Here is a 24448-nt window from a genome sequence, read left to right as displayed (position 1 = left end):
TCTTCTCAAAGAACCAGCTTTTAGTTTTATTGATCTTTGCTATTGTTTCCTTCATTTCTTTTTCATTTATTTCTGATCTGATTTTTATGATTTCTTTCCTTCTGCTAACTCTGGGGTTTTTTTGTTCTTCTTTCTCTAATTGCTTGAGGTGCAAGGTTAGGTTGTTTATTCGAGATGTTTCCTGCTTCTTAAGGTGGGCTTGTATTGCTATAAACTTCCCTCTTAGAACTGCTTTTGCTGCATCCCATAGGTTTTGGGTCGTTGTATCTCCATTGTCATTTGTTTCTAGGTATTTTTTAATTTCCTCTTTGATTTCTTCAGTGATCACTTCGTTATTAAGTAGTGTATTGTTTAGCCTCCATGTGTTTGTATTTTTTACAGATCTTTTCCTATAATTGATATCTAGTCTCATGGCGTTGTGGTCGGAAAAGATACTTGATACAATTTCAATTTTCTTAAATTTACCAAGGCTTGATTTGTGACCCAAGATATGATCTATCCTGGAGAATGTTCCATGAGCACTTGAGAAAAATGTGTATTCTGTTGTTTTTGGATGGAGTGTCCTATAAATATCAATTAAGTCCATCTTGTTTAATGTATCATTTAAAGCTTGTGTTTCCTTATTTATTTTCATTTTGGATGATCTGTCCATTGGTGAAAGTGGGGTGTTGAAGTCCCCTACTATGAATGTGTTACTGTCGATTTCCCCTTTTATGGCTGCTAGTTTTTGCCTTATGTATTGAGGTGCTCCTATGTTGGGTGCATAAATATTTACAATTGTTATATCTTCTTCTTGGATCGATCCCTTAATCATTATGTAGTGTCCTTCTTTGTCTCTTCTGATAGTCCTTATTTTAAAGTCTATTTTGTCTGATATGAGAATTGCTACTCCAGCTTTCTTTTGGTTTCCATTTGCATGGAATATCTTTTTCCATCCCCTTACTTTCAGTCTGTATGTGTCTCTAGGTCTGAAGTGGGTCTCTTGTAGACAGCATATATATGGGTCTTGTTTTTGTATCCATTCAGCCAATCTGTGTCTTTTGGTGGGAGCATTTAGTCCATTTACATTTAAGGTAATTATCGATATGTATGTTCCTATTCCCATTTTCTAAATTGTTTTGGGTTCGTTATTATAGGACTTTTCCTTCTCTTGTGTTTTTGTCTAGAGAAGTTCCTTTAGCATTTGTTGTAAAGCTGGTTTGGTGGTGCTGAACTCTCTCAGCTTTTGCTTGTCTGTAAAGGTTTTAATTTCTCCATCAAATCTGAATGAGATCCTTGCTGGGTAGAGTAATCTTGGTTGCAGGTTTTTCTCCTTCATCACTTTCAGTATGTCCTGCCACTCCCTTCTGGCTTGTAGAGTTTCTGCTGAGAGATCAGCTGTTAACCTTATGGGGATTCCCTTGTGTGTTATTTGTTGTTTTTCCCTTGCTGCTTTTAATATGCTTTCTTTGTATTTAGTTTTTGACAGTTTGATTAATATGTGTCTTGGCGTATTTCTCCTTGAATTTATCCTGTATGGGACTCTCTGTGCTTCCTGGACTTGATTAACGATTTCCTTTCCCATATTAGGGAAGTTTTCAACTATAATCTCTTCAAATATTTTCTCAGTCCCTTTCTTTTTCTCTTCTTCTTCTGGAACCCCTATAATTCGAATGTTGGTGCGTTTAATGTTGTCCCAGAGGTCTCTGAGACTGTCCTCAGTTCTTTTCATTCTTTTTTCTTTATTCTGCTCTGCAGTAGTTATTTCCACTATTTTATCTTCCAGGTCACTTATCCGTTCTTCTGCCTCATTTATTCTGCTATTGATCCCATCTAGAGTATTTTTCATTTCATTTATTGTGTTGTTCATCATTGTCTGTTTCATCTTTATTTCTTCTAGGTCCTTGTTAACTGCTTCTTGCATTTTGTCCATTCTATTTCCAAGATTTTGGATCATCTTTACTATCATTATTCTGAACTCTTTTTCAGGTAGACTGCCTATTTCCTCTTCATTTGTTAGGTCTGGTGGGTTTTTATCCTGCTCCTTCATCTGCTGTGTGTTTTTCTGTCTTCTCATTTTGCTTATCTTACTGTGATTGGGTTCACCTTTTTGCAGGCTGCAAGTTCGTAGCTCCCGTTGTTTTTGATGTCTGTCTCCAGTGGCTAAGGTTGGTTCAGTGGGTTGTGTAGGCTTCCTGGTGGAGGGGACTAGTGGCTGTGTTGTGGTGTATGAGGCTAGATCTTGTCTCTCTAGTGGGCAGGTCCACGTCTGGTGGTGTGTTTTGGGGTGTCTGTGGACTTATTATGATTTTAGGCAGCCTCTCTGCTAGTGGGTGGGGTTGTGTTCCTGTTTTGCTATATGGTTGGCATAGGTTGTCCAGCACTGTAGCTTGCTGGTCGTTGAGTGAAGCTGGGTGCTGGTGTTGAGATGGAGATCTCTGGGAGATTTTCGCCGTTTGATATTATGTGGGGCTGGGAGGTCTCTTCTTGACGAGTGTTCTGAAGTTGGCTCTCCCACCTCAGAGGCAGAGTCCTGACTCCTGGCTGGAGCAGCAAGAGCCTTTCATCCACTCGGCTCAGAATAAAAGGGAGAGAAAGTAGAGAGAATTAGTAGAAGTAGGAGGAAATAGGAAAGAAAGAAAGAAAGAAAGAAAGAAAGGAGGGAAGGAAGGAAGGAGGGAAGGAAGAAAGAAAGAAAGAAGAAAAGAAAGGAAGAAGGCAAGAAGGAAAGAAAGGAGGGAGGGAGGGAGGAGGGAAGGAAGGAAGGAATGAGGGAAGGAAGGAAAAAATACAGAAAGAAAGAAGATACAGTAAAATAAAATAAAGTATAATAAAGTTATTGAATTAAAAAAATAATTATTTAGAGAAAAAAAAAAAGGGAAGGATAGAACCTTAGGACAAATGGTGGAAGCAAAGTTATAGAGACAAAATCTTACATAGAAGCATACACATATACCCTCACAAAAAGAGGTAAAGTGGAAAAAATCATAAAACTTGCTCTCCAAGTCCACCTCCTCAATTTGGGACGATTCGTTGTCTCAAAAAGGGAAGGAAGGAAGGAAAGATAGAAAGAAGGTAAAGTATAATAGAGTTCTTTAAATTAAAATTAATTATTAAGAAAAAAATTTAAAAAAAAAAAAGATCGGATAGAACGCTGGGACAAATGGTGGAAGCAAACCTATACAGACAAGATCTCACACAGAAGCATACACATACACATTCACAAAAAGAGGAAAAGGGGAAAAAATCATAGATCTTGCTCTAGAAGTCCGCCTCCTCAATTTGGGATGATTCGCTGTCTATTCATGTATTCCACAGAGGCAGGGTACATCAAATTGATTGTGTAGCTTTAATCCGCTGTTTCTGAGGCTGCTGGGAGAGATTTCCCTTTTTCTTCTTTGTTCTCACAGCTCACAGGGGCTCAGCTTTCGATTTGGCCCTGCCTCTGCGTGTAGGTCGCTGGAGGGCGTCTGTTTTTTGCTCAGACAGGACGGGGTTAAAGGAGCCGCTGACTCGGGGGCTCTGGCGCACTCAGGCCGGGGGCAGGGAGGGGCACGGAGTGCGGGGCGGGCCTGCGGCGGCAGAAGTCGGCGTGACGTTGCAGCAGCCTGAGGCCCGCCGTGTGTTCTCCCTGAGAAATTGTCCCTGGGTCCCGGGAACCTGGCAGTGGCGGGCTGCACAGGCTCCCCGGAAGAGGGGTGGGGGCAGTGACCTGTGCTCGCACACAGGCCCCTTGGTGGCGGCAGCAGCAGCCTTAGCGTCTCCCGCCCGTCTCTGGTTTCCGAGCTTTTAGCCGCGGCTCGCGCCCGTCTCTGGAGCTCCTTTAGGCAGCGCTCTTAAAACCCCTCTCCTCGCGCACCAGGAAACACAGAGGCAAGAAAAGGTCTCTTGCCTCTTGGGTAGGTCCAGACTTTTCCCCGGACTCCCTCCCGGCTAGCCGTGGCGCACTAACCCCTTCGGGCTATGTTCAAGCCGCCAACCCCAGTCCTCTCCCTGAGCTCCGACCGAAACCGAAACCGAGCCTCAGCTCGCAGCCCCGCCCGCCCCCGGCGGGTGAGCACACGAGCCTCTCGGGCTGGTGAGCGCCGGTCGGCGCCGATCCTCTGTGCGGGAATCTCTCCGCTTTGCCCTCCGCGCCCCTGTTGCTGTGCTGTCCTCCGCGGCTCCGAAGCTCCCCGCTCCGCCTCCCGCAATCTCTGCCCGCGAAGGGGCTCCTAGTGTGTGGAGACCTTTCCTCCTTCACGGCTCCCTCCCACTGGTGCAGGTACCGTCCTTATCCTTTTGTCTCTGTTTATTCTTTTTTCTCTTGCCCTACCCAGGTACGTGGGGAGTTTCTTGCCTTTTGGGAGGTCTGAGGTCTCCTGCCAGCCTTCAGTAGGTGTTCTGTAGGAGTTGCTCCACGTGTAGATGTATTTCTGGTGTATCTGCGGGGAGGAAGGTGATCTCTGCGTCTTACTCCTCCGCCATCTTGGAAAGAGTCTTCTATTGATCTTTTGAATGTCATTTCTTCCCTCCTCGTGACCTATCCATTACCAGCGTAGCTATGTCTGTCTTAATAAATTAGCACTTTTTATTCCACAAGATTGCTCCAATGGCCCAGCTATAGCAATATTTCTCCCCAAAGGGAGTCCTTCATCTAAGTATATTTTGGCAGTCAAACTCATTATTCATGTTTTTGAAGATTTATTTAATGAATTTTTTTCTACAACAGCAGCTTCTACCTAATACATATATAGTCAATTAAAAAGGCAAAAAAATGTTACATTACATATATATTAAATGATTATATTTTTTCTTTGCCTTTTTAATTCATTCTTTCAACACAGTTTTTGAGTGCCAAGCATGTACCAAGCATTGTACCGATGGAAGGAATGGAAGTAATTATGTACTGTTGCCAGTTTTCTGTCAGTTCACTGCCTGTCAGAAAAGTTTTCAATCATATCATCAAAATACAATGCAATAAATGTTAACAGAGGTAGGCACAAAGCAATACTTGACATTTGTTAAGTATTTACTGTGGGCCGGGCACCACAATAAATGCTTTGCATGTTGATTCACTTAGTCCCTCATTTCCATTTTGCAAAAAAGAACACTTAGGGAGCTCCAAGAAATGAAGCCCGTTACCCAAGGATCACACACTCTACGAAGCGAGGAAGCCACTTTGGTGCCTGGGACTGGGTGCCCAGAGGCAGACCTCCCTGGGCCTGCAGAAAGGAAGAGAGGCTTAGAGAGGGCTTTACAGATTTCGTTTTTTCGGACAAGTAAGGAACTTGTCAAAACTAAAATTCTGTGCTTAGTGATTATGAGATGGCGTTGGAATTACCATTACATCACTGATACCAGAGCCATCCCAAGTCTTATTAATTCTCGACTGACCGCTTGGATGTCGTCCAACGCTAGCTACAAAGTGTAACAACCGCCTCTGTTTTTACAGCATTGTTCAATTATGGAAATGTCTTTCCAAACAAACGCACTTCCCTTCTTTCTCACCTTCCAGAAAACATGATGATTGTTTCTGAGCTCTTTTTTTTTTTTTAAATTGAAGTGCAGTTGATTTAACAATGTTAACTTCTGCTGTGCAGCAAAGTGACTGAGTTATACATATATGTACTTTTTTCATCTTCTTTTCCATTACGGTTTATCACAGGATATTGAATACGGTTCCCTGTGCTGTACGGGAGGACCTCGTTGTTTATCCATCCTATATACACTAGTTTGCCTCTGCTAATCCCAAACTCCCAGTCCATCCCTCCCCCCACCCCCCTCCCCCTTGGCAACCGCAAGTCTGTTCTGTGAGTCCATTTGTTTCCTAAAAAAAGTTCATTTGTGTCATATTTTAGATTCCACATGTGAATGATGTCATATGTATCTGTCTTTATCCTTCTGACTCACTTCACTTAGTATGATCATCTCTAGGTCCATCCCTGTTGCTGCAAATGGCATGATTTCATTCTTTTTTATGGCTGAGTAGTATTCCATGGTATATATGTACCACATCTTTAGCCATTCATCTGTTGATGGGCATTTAGGTTGTTTTCATGTCTTGGCTATTGTGAGTAGTGCTGCTATGTACATAGAGGCGCATGTCTCTTTTTGAATTATAGCTTTGTCTGTGTATATGCCCAGGAGTTGGATTGCAGGATCATATGGCAACTCTATTTTTAGCTTTTTGAGGAACCTCCATACTGTTTTCCATAGTATCAGCACCAGTTTTAATTCAACGGCTGTTAAGTGATTGGGATTTGGACAGGTCAGTAAGGCTTTTCAGTTTCAGAAATGAACATCAGCTGTCTTTGACATTTCTTTTTTGAAATAAGCTCTAACATGATGTGCTCTGTCAAAGAAAAACCACTAGTACGGATACATTTCTTTTTGAAGCATCATTTTTACTTGGAAGTTAAAAGTATTTTCTTCAGAATTTATTGGTCATCTTTTTTTAAGGTTTACTTACTAATATGTTGCACTGGGATTCTGAAAAAAACTCCTTTAAATTTTTAAATATCTCATTTCCCCCCTTAATTTAAAGTGTTAAGATATTTGTGTATGTAAGAATACTAGAAGATATAAATATATGCATATATATACACATATATACATGATACATATATTAAGCACTTAACATATGTTGATAGAAGTAATTTTTGTATACATAATAAGATAATGGATTATTTTCTTTTATGTTTATCTGTTACTCAGATTTTATGCAATGAACAAGTATTACATTTATCATCTTTTTATTTTCATAGTACTCAAACTGCTAAGAAAAATGAAGTTTTTTTAAGGTGTGGGACTCTGTGTGATTAACCGTTATTATTAACTGAGTACATGGATGAAAATCTTTCTGATCAAATTTCTCTTTTTTTGAGACATACCTGACACATACCATTAGATTAGTTTCAGGTATACAACATGACTTGACCCATGTATATATATTGTGTTATGATCACAGGAAGTCTAGTTACAAGTTTACGTACAAACAGTTACGAGTTTTTTTCTTGTGAGAAGAACTCCTAAGATCCACGCCCTTAGCAACTTCCAAATATACAATATTAGTAACTATAGTCACCATGCTGTGCGTCACATCTGTGGGACTTATTTGTGCTTTTGACCACCCTCACCCACCCCCCCACTTCCCACCTCTGGCTACCCCCAACCTGTTCTTTTTACCTATGCTTTTTTCTTTCTTTTCCAATTCCACATTTCAGTCAAGATTCTATCACTGGATCACATGGTAGTTCTATTTTTAATTTTTGGAGGAACCTCCACATCATTTTCCATAGTGACAGCACCAGTTCACATTCCCACCAACAGTGCAGGAGGGTTCCCTTTTCTCCACGTTATCACCACAGTACTTGTTATATTATCTTTTTGATGGTAGCCATCCTAACAGGTGTGAGGTGATATCTCATTGGGGTTTTGATTTGCATTTTCCCTGACGGTTAGTGATGCTGAGTGCCTTTTCATGTACCTGTCGGCCATCTGTATGTCGTCTTTGGAAAAATGTCTGTTCAGGTCTTCTTCCCATTTGTTAATTGGACTGTTTGGTTTTTTGCTATTAAGCTGTAAGAGTTCTTTATATATTTTGGAAATTAACTCATCCTGTACAAGCATATCTCATTTTATTGTGCTTTTCACTTTATTGCACTTTGCAGATATTGTGTTTTCCACTAACTGAAGGTTTGTGGCAACCCTGCCTTGAGCAGGTCTACTGGCACCATTTTTCTAACATTGCCCGCTTCCTGTCTTTTGTGTTACATTCTGGTTACTCTCGCAATATTTCAAACTTTTTCATTACATTTGGTACGGTGATCTGTGATCAGTGATCTTCGTTACTACTATGACTCTCTGAAGGGTCAGATGATGGTTAGCATTTTTTAGCAATCAAGTATTTTTTAATTAAGGTATGTACGTTGACTTTATAAGACATAATGCTTTTGCACACTTAATAGACTACAGTTTAGTGAAAACACAACTTTTATATGCACTGGGAAACCAAAAAGTTCATGTGACTTGCTTTATTGTGGTAGTCTGAAAACAAACCTGCAATATCTCTGACGTATGCCTGTATATGATTTGCAAATATTTTCTCCCATTTGGCAGGTTGCCTTTTCATTTTGTTGATGGTTTCCTTTGCTGTGCAGCTTTTTAGTTTGATGTAGTCTCACTTGTTTACTCTGGGTTTTCTTGTGTTTGCTTTTGGTGTCAAATCCAAAAAATGCATTGCCAAGACGAATGTCAAGGAGCTTACCACCTTTGTTTCTTTCTAGGAGTTTTATGGTTTCGGGATATACATTTAAGCCTTTGATCCATTTTGTGAGCTGATTTTTGTGTATGGTGTAAGACAGTGGTCCAGTTTCACTCTTTTGCACATGGCTGTCGTTTTCACCCAGCACAGTTTATTGAAGAGACTGTCCTCTCCCCCACCGTACATTCTTGGCTCCTTTGTCATAAATTAATTGGCCATATATGCATGGGTTTACTTCTGGGCTCTTCTAGTCTGTTCCACTGATCTATGGATCGGTTTTTACGCCAGTACTGCACTATTTTATTATAGTTTTGTGATATAGTCTGAAGTCAGGAAGCATGATTCCTCCAGCTTTGTTCTTCTTTCTCAAGATTGCTTTGGCTGTTTGGGGTCTTTTGGGATTCCATACAAATTTTAGGATTGTTCTGTATCTGTGAAAAATGCCATTAGATTTTTGATAGGGATTGCAATAAATCTGTAGATCACTTGGGTAGTATGGACATTTTGACAATATTAATTCTTCCAGTCCATGAGTGTGGAATACCTATTTATTTGTGTCTTCAGTTTCTTTCATCGGTGTCTTACAGTTGTCAGAGTACAGGTCTTTCACCTCCTTGCTTTTATTTATTCCTAGGTATTCTTTTTGATGCAATTTGTAAATGATAGTTTTCTTACTTCCTCTTTCTGATAGTTCATTATTAGTGTATAGGAACGCAACAGATTTTTGTAAGCTAATTTTGTATCCTGCAACTTTACTGAATTCGTTTATTAGTTCTAACGGTCTTTTGGTGGAGTCTTTAAGAGTTTTCTGTATATACTATCATGTCATCTACAGTGAGAGTTTTACTTCCTTTCCAATTTATATGCCTTTTATTTGTTCCTTGCCAAATTGCTCTGGCTAGGACTTCCAATACTATGTTAAAGGAAGTGGTGAGAGTGGGCATGCCTGTGTCGTTCCTGATCTTAGAGGAAAAGCTTTCAGCATTTCCACTGAGTGTGGTGCTGGCCGTAGACTAATCAAATTTCTTAATGCTTACAATAAATATTAACTTAGGTCGGAACTTGACTGTTGGGGATCAGTGGCTGTGAAAACATTTATAGGGCACAAAGAAGCAAGGTTATATTGGAATAAAATTTTAAGGAGCATGAGAAAAGAGAGCAAATAAGAGTGTCAGTAATGTTTTGAACACTATCGTGAATGATTTCTAAAACTGTTGTTGTTTAAGGAAATTCCAATATATATGAAGTAAAGAATGTTACAGGAAACCTCAGGTACTCATCACCTAGTTTCAACTGTCACTTATTCATGGCCAATCTTGTTTCATTTCCAGTCTTCCCCCTGCCTTCCTCTCCTGTCTCTCAGTTATTTTGAAGCTAATCCCAGACATCATATGTTATCTGTAAATGTTTCAGTATGTATTTCTAAACATTGAAGACTCTTTTTATTTAAACCGTAACACCATTATCGCCAGACCTTAACAGTACATCCCAAGTATCATCAGGTTGCCACTCAGCCATGTATCATTTCCCAACTGTCATGTATTATACATATACACAACATACATCTTATAAGCATTATATAAATTTTATTCACTTACATGCATTATATTCACTTTATGCATTATAAATATATAAATTACTAGTTGTTTGAATCAGGATCCATATAAAGTCCATACATTGCAAGTGTTTCCTAGGTCCTTAAATCTCTTAATCTAGTTTTCCATATATCTTTTTTATTTCCTTGTAATTTTTTGAAGAAACTGGGTCACTTATTCTGCAGGGTTTTCAGAGAGTGAATTTTGCTAACTGCATTACACGGGCGTAGTTTATGTATAATTATCCGTTCCCTGTATTTCTTATAAACTGATAGATCCAGAAGCTTAACGGTTTTTTTTTTTCTTTTAGCGAAACTACGTCATGGGTGGTAATGTGACCAAATATTATTTTAAAGCCAGTATCTCCTCAAGTGGTTTGGGCCCTGATTTTAAAGACACCCAGGTTAAATGAAAGGACTCTAGTCATAACATATTTGTGAGGCAGACAATAGTTAGTGACTTGCCTTCTCTGGAATAATGTACTAGTTAAAATTATCTCCAGGAATCTTCTGCATGGATGCAAATGCATAAGAGCAATTAAATGGTATTCTGTGGGTCTAGGAATCTCATGGAATTGGCCCTTTATGACTGCGGTGGGCACTGTAAAATACATATTACGCTTTATAGACCTATGACGTCTGGTAGTTTCTGGCTATTTAACTCTTATTTAAATTAAATTTCAAAAATTTATTCATTCATTCATTCACACGTGCTACACTTCAGGTGCTCCACAGGCATCGGAGGGTTGTGGCTACCGTACTGGACAGCAGTGGTACAGAAATGGAGAAGCAGATGAAATGCGTGAAATTTCTTTGGCATTCAAGTAGATTTTTGGATGTTTATATAGTTTGTATTTCTGTAATGCTGCCTCTAATATATAACCGCCCTTTTAAAGCATGAATGTTACAGGGCTGTTCTTTTGTTGTTGGTGGGAAACATGAGAAGTGTGTTGTAGACACTCTTAAAATCTCTCCTGTTTTCTGCTGTAGCTCAGCTTGGTAATAAGCACCTCTAGACTCTATCCATCACCTCCAGAAGGCGTACCAGTAGGTGGCATATAAACACAGATGAGCCCGTGCAGTGACAGCAAGGCTGGTGATGGGTGCTAGGCTAGGTGGTCAGAAACACACACACACACACACACACACACACACACACAGGGAAGACCTCTCTCCAAGTTTCTATTTCACATTTTAATGAAATGACTTCATGGAGTGAAGTTTTATAGCACCAAAAACACATCAGCAGAGAGAGCCAGAAACGTTGACTCTCACAGACATCGTGTTAGTTAGATGTCTGGTTGAAAGAGGAATTCCCTAAATGCTAGAGGTATTGTGAAGGAACGGCTCTCTCCGAAGGGCACCTGTTACCAGCTCTCTTACCCGTAGACAGCAACCTCACCTACCTGAGTACCGCTTTACTTTGTCTCAATCTGGTTTAAAAATGCTGTAAAGTAATCAAACTCTGCTTAACCTTTTACAGCGGAAGTTCAGAGTGAAATTGAAAGGATTTTTGAACTTGCAAGAACATTGCAACTGGTGGTCCTTGATGCAGATACTATTAATCATCCAGCCCAACTTAGCAAAACCTCTCTGGCCCCTATTACAGTGTATGTCAAGATTTCTTCTCCTAAGGTAAGTAGGGTTGTTACTGTTTGCTCTGTAATGGAACTTTACTAAAATGTGTATTTATAGTCTGCATTCCAATTATAAAAGGGCTGTGTCTTTATCCATCAGAAAGGGTCTGAAGAGAGACGTGGTGGCCGAGAATTGTTGTTAAGATTCATATAAGCAAGCATGATGATGAGTTTCATGGCTTAGGAGAGTGATTCCCAAAGTGTGGTCCATGGATTCCTGGTGGGGGAGGTTCTGACACACTTTTTAGAGGGTCCATGAGGTCAGAACCATTTCCATGATTATTATCTAAGCACTGTCTCATACTCAGACATCCTCCCCCTTTTTCACTGGTTTGACCTTTGCACCAGTGGTGCAGCAGCAGTGCTGGGTGATGGCTAAGCAGGAATCAAGACCACAGTAGCAGGAGCAGCTGTGGCATTCTCCCTCCCCACGCACTCCCAGGTTAAAACACACACACACAAAACCCAATTTCACTTAAGAATGTCCTGATAAAGTAGTAAAGATGCTTAGATTCTGACGCTTCAGTACAAACCTTCTTAATATTCTATGTAACGAAATGGGAAGCTCACTTCCACTTCTTTAGCTACGTACTTGAAGTCCGTTTTCTCGAGGGCAGGTACCAGCGTGATTCTTCAAGTCATAAACCAGAGTAGCCACTTTCATCCTGGAACACCATTTTTATTGGAAAGAACAACTGACATGTCCTTCAAATTTCAGGGCAGATCAATGGAATTTAATGTAACAGAGTAAGAAAAGTTCATTGATTGATTGATAGGGGTTTAGATTTCACATGAGAGCTAGTCTTTAAAAAGCTACCACTTGTTGACTGTAGTATCAAAGATATCCACAATTATCTGAAAACTTCAGGCTACTAAAATACCTCTTTACGTATCTCTAGGGGACTGGATTTTCTTTGGCTGTTTCAAACAGTATATACTGTAGCAGATTCAATGTAGAAGCAGGGAACAGCAGCTGTCTTCTGTGAAGCCAGGCGTTAGAGGAACCTGCAAATAATTTAGCTATTTTTATCAGAAGGCATGGCATGTTAACATAGAAGAGGTTACTGGTCACTCTTAAATGAATTTTTCAGTTTTAATTTCTAATATATAACTATTACAGTTCACATAAAAAGCTCTTGGGAGCTCTCCACAGTTTTTAAAAACACAAATCAGGAGACAAAGTTTGAGAACTGCTAGCCTTGAAAAAAGACAAGACTCAGAAAAATCTCCACGCTGGTGATTTACGAAGCTTGCGACTGAGATTTATGTTAACATGTTAATTTTGCTGATCATCTTGAAGATTCTGTTTTCTAGCTTAATCTATTTGTAAACCATTAGTGCTGCATGCAGAAGACACCGGAGAAAGGAACGAATAATGAACCTTGTTCAGATACCCCAGTTTAAGAATCTCGTCTTTTACAGGTTTTACAAAGGTTAATAAAATCTCGAGGGAAATCTCAAGCTAAACACCTCAATGTTCAGATGGTAGCAGCAGATAAGCTGGCTCAGTGCCCTCCGGTAAGTCTCTCTATGCAGTGCTTAAGCCACTTGAAGGCTTCAGACCTGCATTCCGTTAACAAAAACCAGACGGACAGGTAAACGCCTGTCCAGGGAGAGAACCCTGCCCATTAACAGTGGGTTTCCTCCCAAAGACGGGAACGGTCTACCTCTTACCACGAGCACTTGTCTAGGTCATGGTCGTCGCTTACGAACCGCTACGGTGTGTTCCGTGGTGACCCCGCTTTGTTAATCTAACACCTCAGTAGTCATCTTTAATGAAACACAATCGTTGTTTTAAAACTTTGGTTGAAAAGATGGCTCTGTTTGGGGTTGGTTTATTACTCACTTCTAGTCAGGGAGCAAGTTGCTGGCTCGTCATCACCGTCTAAGAAGTTGATCTGAGAACATTTCTAAAGCACTCACTAACAGACTCTGACACCTGAACACATTCCTACCTCGAATCCCCTGCTTTGTGCCTGCGTGCTTCCGGCTTTTGTTCTGGCTTTTTCTTTTTTTAAATGAAGGTATATCAAAAGTTTCAAGAACTGGGATCAGACCCACGTATAATTACCGGGAGTACATTAACATTTGTAAGAACTCTGAACTGTTCTGAAGTCTGGGCCACGTTCAATCATTAGTGGCTTCGGCTTCCTCACGTCCTCACCTCATCTCAGTCATTTCCAAGGTTCAGCTTTTCATAGTCTCTGACAAAAACAGGCTTCTTCCTGTACTGTTTGTTTGGTTTATATTCTCATTTTCTTTTGTCCTTCTCGCCCCTCACATAGGATCAATTCCTTTTTCTCACTACGGGCAACTTTCCTCTGGTGCCCCTAACAACTGTTATCACACCTGTTCACTTCCTGGTCACTCACACAGCGAAGCGGTGAGGCCACAGCGGGCGGTCAGCCCCTGCGAGGACAGGAGGAGCCCGTCGCCACGGCAGGGATGCAGCGTGCAGCCCTCGGGCGCCCTCCATGCCCCTGGCGTGCGGGAGGCCCAGGGGCAGCGCGGGCGAGGCGCCCGGGGCGCCCTGGCCGCCCGTAAGCACGCCGTCTGCACTGTCTGCCCCTGCAGGAGCTGTTCGATGTGATTCTGGACGAGAACCAGCTCGAGGACGCCTGCGAGCACCTCGCCGACTACCTGGAGGCCTACTGGAAGGCCACCCACCCGCCCTGCAGCAGTGTCCCCGACCCTCTCCTCAGCCGTACCTTGGCCACCTCAACCCTGCCCATCAGCCCCGCCCTGGCCCCCAGCTCACAGGTGAGCGGTGCTCCCTCCTACGCTCGCACCACTGGGGTCCAGGGCTCCGGGGCGGTGCTCGTTCCAGTCGGGCAGCCCTGTCCAGAATGAGATGGAACACCAAGTCCCTTAAGTGTCTCCAGCGTGAGCTGTGCGCCTGTAAGAGGAGTGTAAACAGCATCCTATGAAGTACCGTAAGCCCCCCACATACGAACGAGTTCCGTTCCTAGAAGGCGTTCGTAAGTCCAGCACAGTTAGCCTAGGCTACCCACTAACACAATCAGCTATATAGTACTGTACCGTGAGAGGTTTATCATACTTTGCACACAAACAATACAGAAGAAACAAACAAAAGCTAAAACATTTTTAACCTTACAGTACAGTCCCTTGAAAGAGGACAGTCGTACCTGCTAGGTCACCACTGCTTTTGCACTCGCTACCGACCACCCTGGGCTTGAAATAAAGATACTGTACCACCGTACCCTATACGGTAGAGAACACGAAAGCACAACCACTTGTAGAGGATGCACGCGCATGACAATGTGCGCCAGACATGTGAGCTAACTTACGTGATTCGACACACGAAGCTGTGTTTGCATCTTTGAAAGTTCACAACCTGAAGGTCCGTGTGTAGGGGACTTACTGTACATAAACCGTAAAATCCGCTCTCCCCATATTCTGTTAGGGCCAGGATAGAGGAAAGAGGAACTTTCTGTGTGGCCGGCAGCACAGACTGTGGACTCAGACTACCTGGCTTCAATTCCCTCTCCTCTCCACCCCTTCCCAGGGGTTTAACATTAGCTACAATCCTTACCTGCCCTTTGCCTCAGGAATACTAATGACCCTACCTCGTGGGGCTGTCATGTGACTTTTCTCATGAGATTGGCTTACAGGGTTGTTGTATTTAATCAGTCAATATACATGACTGTCTCATAACACTGCTGGTCTCATATTAAGTGCCATTTAAGCATTTGACATTTTATCATTTTTTTCCCTTAAAGCCAACATCCTAAGAATTTTTAATCTTCCCGCCTGTATCCGAGCAGAGGTGGTTAAGTGTCCACCCATGTGTAGACAGATCTCAGGGACCTATATCTATATTTGAACCACAAGAGAACGTATAAAAGAAGGCCCGCCCTCCTTCATTCATTCATTTTAAAAAAATCTGTAAAGTTACTCTGTGCTGTTCTGGGCGCTTACAGATTAACAGAAAGTCCAATACAATATAAATGCTACTGGATGTTATCGAACCCATTAAGCAACCGAGCTAGGTCAGATTTCATTTCGGCACTTTAGAGACTTTGAAAAGGGACTAGACTTGTATGGACTTGCCTTTGTGACAGTTCCCCAGACCCTGACCTTGGCTGAGGCCTGTGTTTGCTCCTTCGCCTCCAGGCCTCTCAAGGGGATCCGAGGACCGATCGCACGGCTGCCGCCCGTTCTGCTTCCCAAGCTGAAGAACCCTGCCCAGACCCAGTCAAGAAACCCCAGCACCACAGCCATCGCAGCGGGGCCAGCCGAGGCCTCTCCAGGCAGGAGACCTTGGATTCAGAAACGCAGGAGAGTCGCGACTCCGCATACGCGGAGCCCAAGGAAGATTATTCCCACGAACATGCAGACCACTGTGCCCCACACCGAGATCACAGCCACAGAGAGGAACCCCACGGGGGCGGGGAGCGCAGACACAGGGAGTCTCGGCACCGCTCCCGGGACCCGGATCGAGAGCAGGACCACAACGAGGGCGACAAACAGTGGAGCCGCCACAAATCCAAGGATCGCTACTGTGACAGGGAGGGGGAAGGGGTGGCCAGGAGACGGCATGAGGCTGGGGACTGGAACAGGGAGGTTTACATCCGCCAGTGACTTTTGCCCTTTTGTGTCGTTGGTTTTCTTATTTTTAAGTAAGTCTTGTATACCACCACCCTCCAACTCAATCTTGGGGGGGTCTACATTGCAATCATATGTGATCTGTCTTGTATATTTTGTACTGCTGTTGCTTGGATAGCAACAGCATGAAATAGAGTATTAATATACTTTTTATTTTCCTTTTGTAAGTAAGTGCTATATAAATTCGCCTGGAAAGGCTGCAGTCCTCTGGTTGTCTACTGCACTTTGAAAACTGTCTAGGATCGCTGCCACTTGAACAATATCATCTGTTGCCATCCAGGTGGCATCAGGATTTTAAGAAGCATAGCTGATGTTTTCGAAAACGTGGTTGATGTATCCAGTGGGCCAGAATCAGTTGGCCCACATAAAAAGTGGAATTTCTTGATTCTCCCGATTTTTAATATGTAGGCACCTGATTTGCATATTCATCCATGGACCACTGTTTCTTGCTTGTACCTCTGGCTGACTGACTAAATTTGGGGACAGATTGTCTTGCCTTACACAAAAGGGATCAAAGTCAGAATCTATTTTCTATGTACTAGTATTGTGTACTGTATAGACAGTTTGTAATGTTATTTCTGCAAACACCTTCTTATAATTATATATATATATGTGTGTGTGTGTATATATATATATATATATATATAGATATAGATATATATATATATATATATCAGTCAATCAGTTTGATCACACTATTTCAGAGTCTTAATGCCAAGCCAGCAGATTTGCTTTCTGAATTACAGGGACTAGAAATGCCCACCTTCAGGAAATTTGTAATAACGTCGTCTGGACACCTATTCCCGTTCTAGTAGAGAGTCTGTACATACTGTAAATACGTGTGACTGCCTGACTTGAAAAGGTTTGATTTCTGAATGTTCCTCCATCCCTGTACGTTAATCATTGTGACCATAAATTCTGGGAAATATAACCAAACTCCAAGGGTTGCTCCGCTCCGTGCCGTTCACACTGATTGAGTGTGACGGCCACGTCCTGCATAGCCAGTGTCTCAGGTCACGGCACTGGAGTCTGGGAGCCGCGTGTGCACGAGCCAGTGATGGGCGTGCACGCAGACAACAGCGGCGGCCAGCCCGGGGCCGAGGCGTCCACCCGCCTGGCTCCGCGGCTCGCTGCGCCGCTGTGGCCCGCCGAGCCGTCAGGGGCCAGGAGGGCACGCGCCGCCAGAGGGGACGCCCCGGAGAGCTGCCTCCCGCTGGCTCCTGGAGAGGGGCCACACGGTCCACTGTGATGAGTGTTTCACTGGAAATGTCCGACGACCTCTCGTCTGAGAGAGAAGCGTTTACACAGATGCTCCCGACTCCCCCCATCTCCTCGCCTCGCCTCGCCCGCCGTGCCCGTTGTGTTCCCCCCGCTCCGACACTTTCACTGGCCGTCACAACCTCGAAGTGCTTCTTATAACCAAAGCTTCTGCTCTTCGCAAGAAATCAGGGCAAAAGGAGGTGACTTGAAGTGAACAAGACGTTGAGGTTTTCCTGCGTCGGACACCTGCTCTGAGGGGAAGCCAGAAGATGCTGTGGCCCTGCGTCAGGGACACCGCCAAACGCGGCCCACGAGGCGGTGGTCACGCTGAGCCTGAAACCTTCCCTGTCTCTCCTAAGTGTCCGTCTGTCAAGACTGGACAGGTAAGACAGACAGTATCAGGCGTGCAAGTACCTGGCACTTGAAGTCTGTCCCTGGAAAATGCCTGTCTTGATTGCCTACCTTCAGACCTGGACATTAAAAATTATTATTTTGTTAAATAAGTTAAGCTATTTTTTGTTTCGCTTCTTCGATTATTCCAGGTTCTTGCCAAATATATCTTGGACCTTTATAAATACAACTGTTTCACATCTAACTCCTTATTCCTCTCCCCCAAAGAAAAGTCAGAGTTGTAAAAATGAGTTAACATATAGTGTTTTATCAGCTAATATAGGAACCATTTCCCTCAATCTCTTTGTTAATTAGCTCTGTACTGTTGACATACCTTTATTTATTGAATATAAAAACAGTAGTCATAATATATAAATTTTTGATGTAAAATATTCACATCATTGGGAAACCGTATTCCAACTAAAGTTACTTTTATAAAATACTTCCAGTCAGCTGTCCATCATGGTACCACATCAATGATCGCCAGCCCCGACCCTTCCTATACAAAGTTTCATCCCAGTTCATGGCTTTGGAATATGTAAATTCTTGAAGTATAACTGGTATGTACCTTTTTTGCTGCTACCATTAATCCCTTTCAAAGAATCATGCTAACGGATTCCATTTTTAAAATTTTGACCTGGACTCTTCGTTTCTCACTTTACTGTGAAACACACTAGTCCAAATCAGAGTATTCCGCAAAATCTCTATTGCAGGATTTGACAAAAGAGCACCCTTATGTGAAAACTAGAGTGGGCATATGTGTGAACGGTGTGTACTAAATATGTAATTGAAGAAATAATCCCAAGGACAATGGGATATTCACTGACTTGTGGAATGTAAAATTCTAGTCTTTTCAACACAGCAAAGGTTTAATCTTAACCGACTCAGTTGTAGAATCACGATTGTTGTAGTTAACCTAGAAAATGCTGGAAAAGTTTTGAATAGTTCTGTGTCTTTTTCCTCACACCCATTTCAGCCTTTCCTCTGCTCTTTCTCTACTGCTCACTTAAGTTACTGTTACAAAAAGGTGCTGCTAAACGTAGGATGTCTTAGTTATTCTGTACTTTGGGACAGTGCCACATTTTAACATGGTCTGCTCTGCATTCATGTTAAACCTTCACTGTCAGCTACACTGAACTGTTCAACAAGCCTGGTTTAAAGTCATTCATTCATAGCAAACAAATAAAGAGGTGGCTTCTGCACTGTCTACTATTAGTTGTATTAAGTGCCATTTTAGGAATGATTCTTACAGCTGAAAGTATGTTAAATACTCACCTGCACTTCGCGTGTGTGGCGCATCATCCTGGGGGGTGCTGCCCATCACTGGTGGGCTGTGGTCATCTCCCCACGACACCTGAAAAGTGACAGCTTCTGGCAGGTCAAAGGCCTCTGAAGGCCTGAGCACGGCAAAGCCAACTTTCTCCCACCTTCATCCGATATGGTCTGCAATTCTTGCCTCCGATTTTGAACTGTACTTTTCCTTTCTAAAATAAACTTGTCATCAGAATGGATCTTCAGTTCCTTGCCCTTTGCTCCGTGACACAATGCTGCTACTCCTGGATAATCTTACTAACACGTCAAGAGTCATGCTGTTGGAGAAAACAGGCAATCAGAGGGCTCTGGGTCAGTTGTTGAATCGTGTTATATTTTTAACTATTTGTACTTTACTGTTTAAAATGTGATACACGGTTTTGAAGTAAAATGTACTCACTGTTGAATTAAAATGCTTCTGTTTCACAGATATAACTATGGTAACATTAAATACGTTAAAAGAGAATATATTCATTCTCTTCCACATTTCCCTGATTTTTGTCCTTTTGTCATATTTTTTCTTAAATGTCTGTGTTCCTTAAGATTGAATGTTTTATTTTCCAATTTGTTTTATTTTTTTGAGAGAAAGAAACCCACTGAAAAATGTCTATGTTAAAGAAACAAATTTTAACAATATTTTTGTTTGTCCTTACTGTTTTCAATATGTAAATATTTTTCTTCTGTTTTGCCTGCACTGCTTGTATTTTGATATTTGTTGGTATTAACCAAAACTTTACACATTTGCTACTAGGCTCCTTCCCTACCATTTCCATCCCAGCCTAGCACCTAAGGCTCTGCAGAGAGCATGAAGGATGGATTTTGTGTATTTTTCAAAAACACTGAAAGTTCAAGGAAGTGTGCTGAGCCCTAGAAGCAGAAGTACCACAGGTCAACAGTGTTTCTCTTTATGCAGATGACATCTACTGGATATCAGGCAGAATGAGGGACGGAAAGAAGTCAGTCACATGTTTGAATCTTAGGGAGCTTGATGGGGTTTTTCCCTCGTTCAATAAGCGTGTAACAATGATCTGCTCTGAAGCTGTACAGAAAGCACAGTCCTGCCTCCAGAATGTTCCCAAGCCTGGGGGCAGCGGTCCAGGGCATGCCTTGTACACTAGAGTGATGTGTCAAGTGCCGTGACAGGAGGAGACAGAGGTATGAGGGGTGTAGAGAGAGACATGCCCGACCCAGCCTCAGAGAAGGGTGTGCAAGAAAGGCTTCCTCAGAGCAGGGGCCTCTGAAGATCTCACCTGATCCAAGATGAGATGAGCATTCTTCATGAATACAAGGAAGTTTCAAGAAATTCCTAATGGAGACCTATGAAGGAAAAAAATATATATATTAGGCAGTTGCCCGAGGCTCAGGAATTTTGAGGTGATTTGAATTAACAAAATAGATGTATTTAACACAACATGAGATAGCTTTTAAACTATGGCTGGGTATTTTAATATATTTTATCTAAAAAGCAGGTAGGATGAGAAGCAAGCCTACAGTTAACAATTCATTTTAAAAAGGCCGTCCACTTATATTGGCCGCCATGGGTGATGTTTGGTCACTTCTGCAGTCTGGGTGATTTCAGGTCTGATGGTGGTCTTGTTTCGTCTTGACCTAGTCACAGTTGCTTGGTCTGGGGAAGGTGTTCTGTGGAGTTGCTTCTGTTCAGAGGGAGAACACCAAGGCTTAGCTGTGAGTGCCTGGCCACTTCCCAGCTCTCACAAGATGGTTTTCTCACCAATCATGTCTCTAGGAACTTGTATGTATTCCATTAGATGATAAAAGGTACCCGAATTGTGCAATAGTCTCATTTTTAATCTACAGAGCTTAAAAAAATTCATTTTAGTTTTTAGTTTAAAATATGACAGAAGAAAAAACGTCAACATAGTGAAGGGAGACTGTCATTGGGAGTAGTCCAGAATTCATTTGAAAGAGGGTTGATTTACCACATAGTAAACAGAAAAAGTCAGGTAAAATCCCCAGCTACGTTCCTGGCACTTGATAAATAAGTTATAGGTCCCACACCCTGAATTCTGAAGAAACTCAATAACGGAAAACGTGTTTTATAACCAAATTAAATACCACTAATTTTATTCCTTTTGTTAAATCCACTTATTTTAACATTAAAAATGACTTGCATTCTTTACAAATTAAAACAAAGACCCCAACTGAAAATATGTTCCAGACATCTTCAGGCATCTCCTTTTCTTTATACTCTGCTAACTCCATAAAGGAAAAGTATTTTAAACACACAAGACATAGTCTCAAAGCGCCCCCCTGCCACCCCCGGCTACTTCCTCTGTGAAATACAGTCTCTTGATTCCTGGTGGAACAGCCGGCAGCCTTTTCTGTTTCCTCAGCAACCACGGCATCAATCACGTGGCCTGACAACACTTTTTGGTTTAAAAAAAAAATGGAAAATGTTTGGAACTGTCATTTCTAAGGATCCTTCTCCTACGTGCTTTTGCATTTTACGAATTTTGCAATGAAAAAGCCTATACAATCCTTATTTGCGAGCCAAATCATGTCTTCTATCCTGGTGTCTCTGAGAGAACCAGTGTCACTGTCCTGTGACGGCACCACACAGGGATCGAATCGCTGCAGCCATTTCAGTTGTTCAGATGACAGGCCGGCTCCCAGCATCCCTTCTCCTCCAACCTGTGGGTCCTGCTCGGGGAGACAAATAAACACAAACAAACATCCTCGCGTCGGGAAGTGTGCCTGTGTACCGTTTACGTAAAAGGACAAACTGAGCTGTAACTATCACCAATTCCAGAAACAGAAAAATGAGTAAATACCTTTTATTTTTGTGAAATGGACGTGCTGCTTTTCCGGGTAGTAAAGTGGGAGGGTGGTAACATGCAGCCACTTGATGACTGAGTCCCTAGGATGGCCCTTATGCTTATCAAGGCCCACGACATGCAGGAGACCTGGGCTCCACACTTAGAAGCACGTGGATTCACATCACAGCTCTGCCACAGCTTAGCTTTGCGACTTTAGGAAAGTAACTTACCTTACCTGCTTCCTCATCTACGAAACAGGTGAAAAACTCTGCTCTGAGGCTTAAATAAGTAGGGTGGCATCAGGCCTGGCATGGAGTGGGCACTTAGCAAGTGGAACATGATTATCAGTTACAGCAGGAAATGAAAACCCAGCTTTATTTGTCAGACTCCCCAAAACTGACAGGGGTTTCTTGGGCATCTGAAGACGCCCCTCTCTGGCCCATACCTATTGGATGATAAAAGTTCTCTTTTTTGTTGTCGTTTTTAAATGTACTAGAATATTAAAAGAGATGAGAAAACTAAGGCTGCCTCGATTAGTTTAGAGGAATACAGAATCATAAGGAACTGAGTGATCTGTGCAAACCACTACTACCAAAGATGCATAAGCCTAACTTAAGTCACCATTTCACAAATGCTTGTGTTACTGAAGATATATTTTCTTAGGTTTATATCTGAAAACCTGTTGTTTATTAACCCATGTGTGTGTGGGGGGGGAGTTCCATCTCTTTTAGGTATATACTGAGTGTATATGTATATACACACACATCAAATTCAAGTGAATTCTCAAGTCTTCTTTTCATCTACAATGCACTTATCTTAATTTCTGAGTCTAGAAACCATCTCTGGATTGCCTTCTGTCTATACATTCCAATTACTTACTAGAATTCTGTACTGGAACAACTGACATTAGATGTTCAGTTTATCTGAATGAATGTGAGCATTACCACAGATTTAAACCTAATCTCAAACATCATGGGCTAAAAAATCTAGTCATAAATATAGTTTTAATAAAAACCAGAATGGAAAGACAGTAAAATAAAGTACAAGACACCTTTTGAAATGTTCCCTATCTTGCACAAGGATCCAGAAGGAAGCAGTAACCCTGAACCATTTCCCCCCTTGGCTAGTCTTCTCTTTTTTTTTTTTTTTTTTTTTTTTTTTTTTTTTTTTTTCCTTTTTTTTTTTCCCCTTTTTTTTCTTGCAGTACGCGGGCCTCTCACTGTTGTGGCCTCTCCCGTTGCGGAGCACAGGCTCCGGACGCGCAGGCCCAGTGGCCATGGCTCACGGGCACAGCCGCTCCGCGGCACGTGGGATCCTCCCAGACCAGGGCACAAACCCGCGTCCCCTGCATCGGCAGGCGGACTCTCAACCACTGCGCCACCAGGGAAGCCCTTGGCTAGTCTTCTGATATCCCAGTTATTAAAGCCTCTTTGGGCTTTGGTGTGATAGGAGAAAACGGCTCAACATTTCCCCTATCAGAAAAATTATAGGACTGAGGGGTGGAGGAAAGGTTTTAGAAACAAAATTCTGAGTAACATGAACAAGAGCCACAAGTCAAATAAACATGTGACAGAAAAGCCCTGAGCTCTGTGGCATTTTAACACAACCGTAGACAGTGAGGGCCTGGGAAAACTGGGTCAGGACGTGAAAATCCTCTAGGGGCCGTCTGGAACAGCCCTCATGAGAGAAACCTTGTGTACCGCAAGATTTGTTTCAGAAGTTTTACTTGACACGTCTCTTCACATCACTCTCTGTGTTTATCAACATGCTTAAGTTTCCACGACTTACCGGATCACCCAGAGACAACGGCAATGGCCCTCACCTGGCGCTGAAGCTGAAGGTGAGGAAATGTCCCGAGGGCCCAGGCGACCTGTTCTTCATTCTCTGCTAGGGTGACAGTGCACGTGCTATACACCAGCACGCCCCCCGGCTTCAGCAGCTCCGCTGCCTACAGACAGGTGTGATCGGATGATGAGTATCGCAAGAGCAAGTGAACATTTTAAATATAATGTATATAAACAAATATACGCATGAAATACACCTATAAGTGAAACGATCCTCGCAGAACATCTACTGCACGAAGATGCAGAAGACCTCAGACTTCGGGAAGGGCCAGAAAACCTCCACATAACCAGGCAGGACAAAAGAAAAAAGAAAAAAAGAGAGAGAGAGAAAGGAATCAGGACTGGACCTGCGGCCCTGAGAGGGAGCTGTGCAGAAGGAAAGCTTCCTGCACCCTGGGAAGTCCCCTTATCGGCGGGAAGACCAGCCTGGATGGAAGGGGAGCTTTGGAGCCCCGGAGAAGAACGCAGCAACCAGTCTGCAGAAGGCAAAACGGACAGCTACCTGCACGGGCATCTGTACCGCTGCCCTGCGCTCCCCAGCCTGAGACACTCAACTGCCGGTAGTGGGAGGTGGGGTGCTGGGTGCTGAAGCTTGGGCTTCAGAGACAGTCCCAGAGAGAGGACTGGGGTTGGCTGTGTTAAGACCCCTTGAAGAGGCTGGAGAATGGCAACTGAGGCTGCACTCAGAAGAAGCCTGGGCCCATGAGAGACGGCAAGGTACCACTGTTGGGGGGAGGGGCACGCGAGGGGAGGGGTGGGAAAACCACAGGAGCGTCTTTACCTAC

The 24448-nt window shown here is 42.7% G+C and overlaps 2 protein-coding genes across 11 annotated transcripts in view; one reads left to right on the top strand and one right to left on the bottom strand.

Annotated features, from left to right (window-relative positions):
• CACNB2 (calcium voltage-gated channel auxiliary subunit beta 2) overlaps positions 1–16364 on the top strand; it is a 422908-nt gene extending 406544 nt beyond the window's left edge. For 3 of the 10 annotated variants that reach the window (XM_007446562.1, XM_007446563.1, XM_007446565.1), the window contains 4 exons: positions 11302–11453; positions 12878–12973; positions 14030–14215; positions 15590–16224. In XM_007446562.1, the coding sequence (XP_007446624.1) occupies positions 11302–11453; positions 12878–12973; positions 14030–14215; positions 15590–16057 (902 nt within the window). In that variant the 3' untranslated portion in view covers positions 16058–16224. Of the gene's footprint in view, positions 1–11301; positions 11454–12877; positions 12974–14029; positions 14216–15589 lie in introns of all 10 variants that reach the window. The other 7 variants (XM_007446561.1, XM_007446566.1, XM_007446567.1 and 4 more) reach the window with 4 other exon arrangements.
• A 5126-nt stretch (positions 16365–21490) lies between these two features.
• NSUN6 (NOP2/Sun RNA methyltransferase 6) overlaps positions 21491–24448 on the bottom strand; it is a 72095-nt gene continuing 69137 nt past the window's right edge. The window contains exons 10-11 of the mRNA XM_007446559.1: positions 23642–23767; positions 21491–21703 (exon numbers count right to left, since the gene is read on the bottom strand). Coding sequence (XP_007446621.1) covers positions 21491–21703; positions 23642–23767 — 339 coding nt within the window. The remainder of the gene's footprint in view (positions 21704–23641; positions 23768–24448) is intronic.

The sequence above is a fragment of the Lipotes vexillifer genome, unplaced genomic scaffold (genome assembly GCF_000442215.2).
Source record: "Lipotes vexillifer unplaced genomic scaffold, Lipotes_vexillifer_v1.1 scaffold229, whole genome shotgun sequence".
In the NCBI taxonomy this organism is placed as follows: domain Eukaryota; kingdom Metazoa; phylum Chordata; class Mammalia; order Artiodactyla; family Lipotidae; genus Lipotes; species Lipotes vexillifer.
Note: the sequence above shows the minus strand (reverse complement) of the source record. Positions and strands in the feature narration are given on the sequence as shown.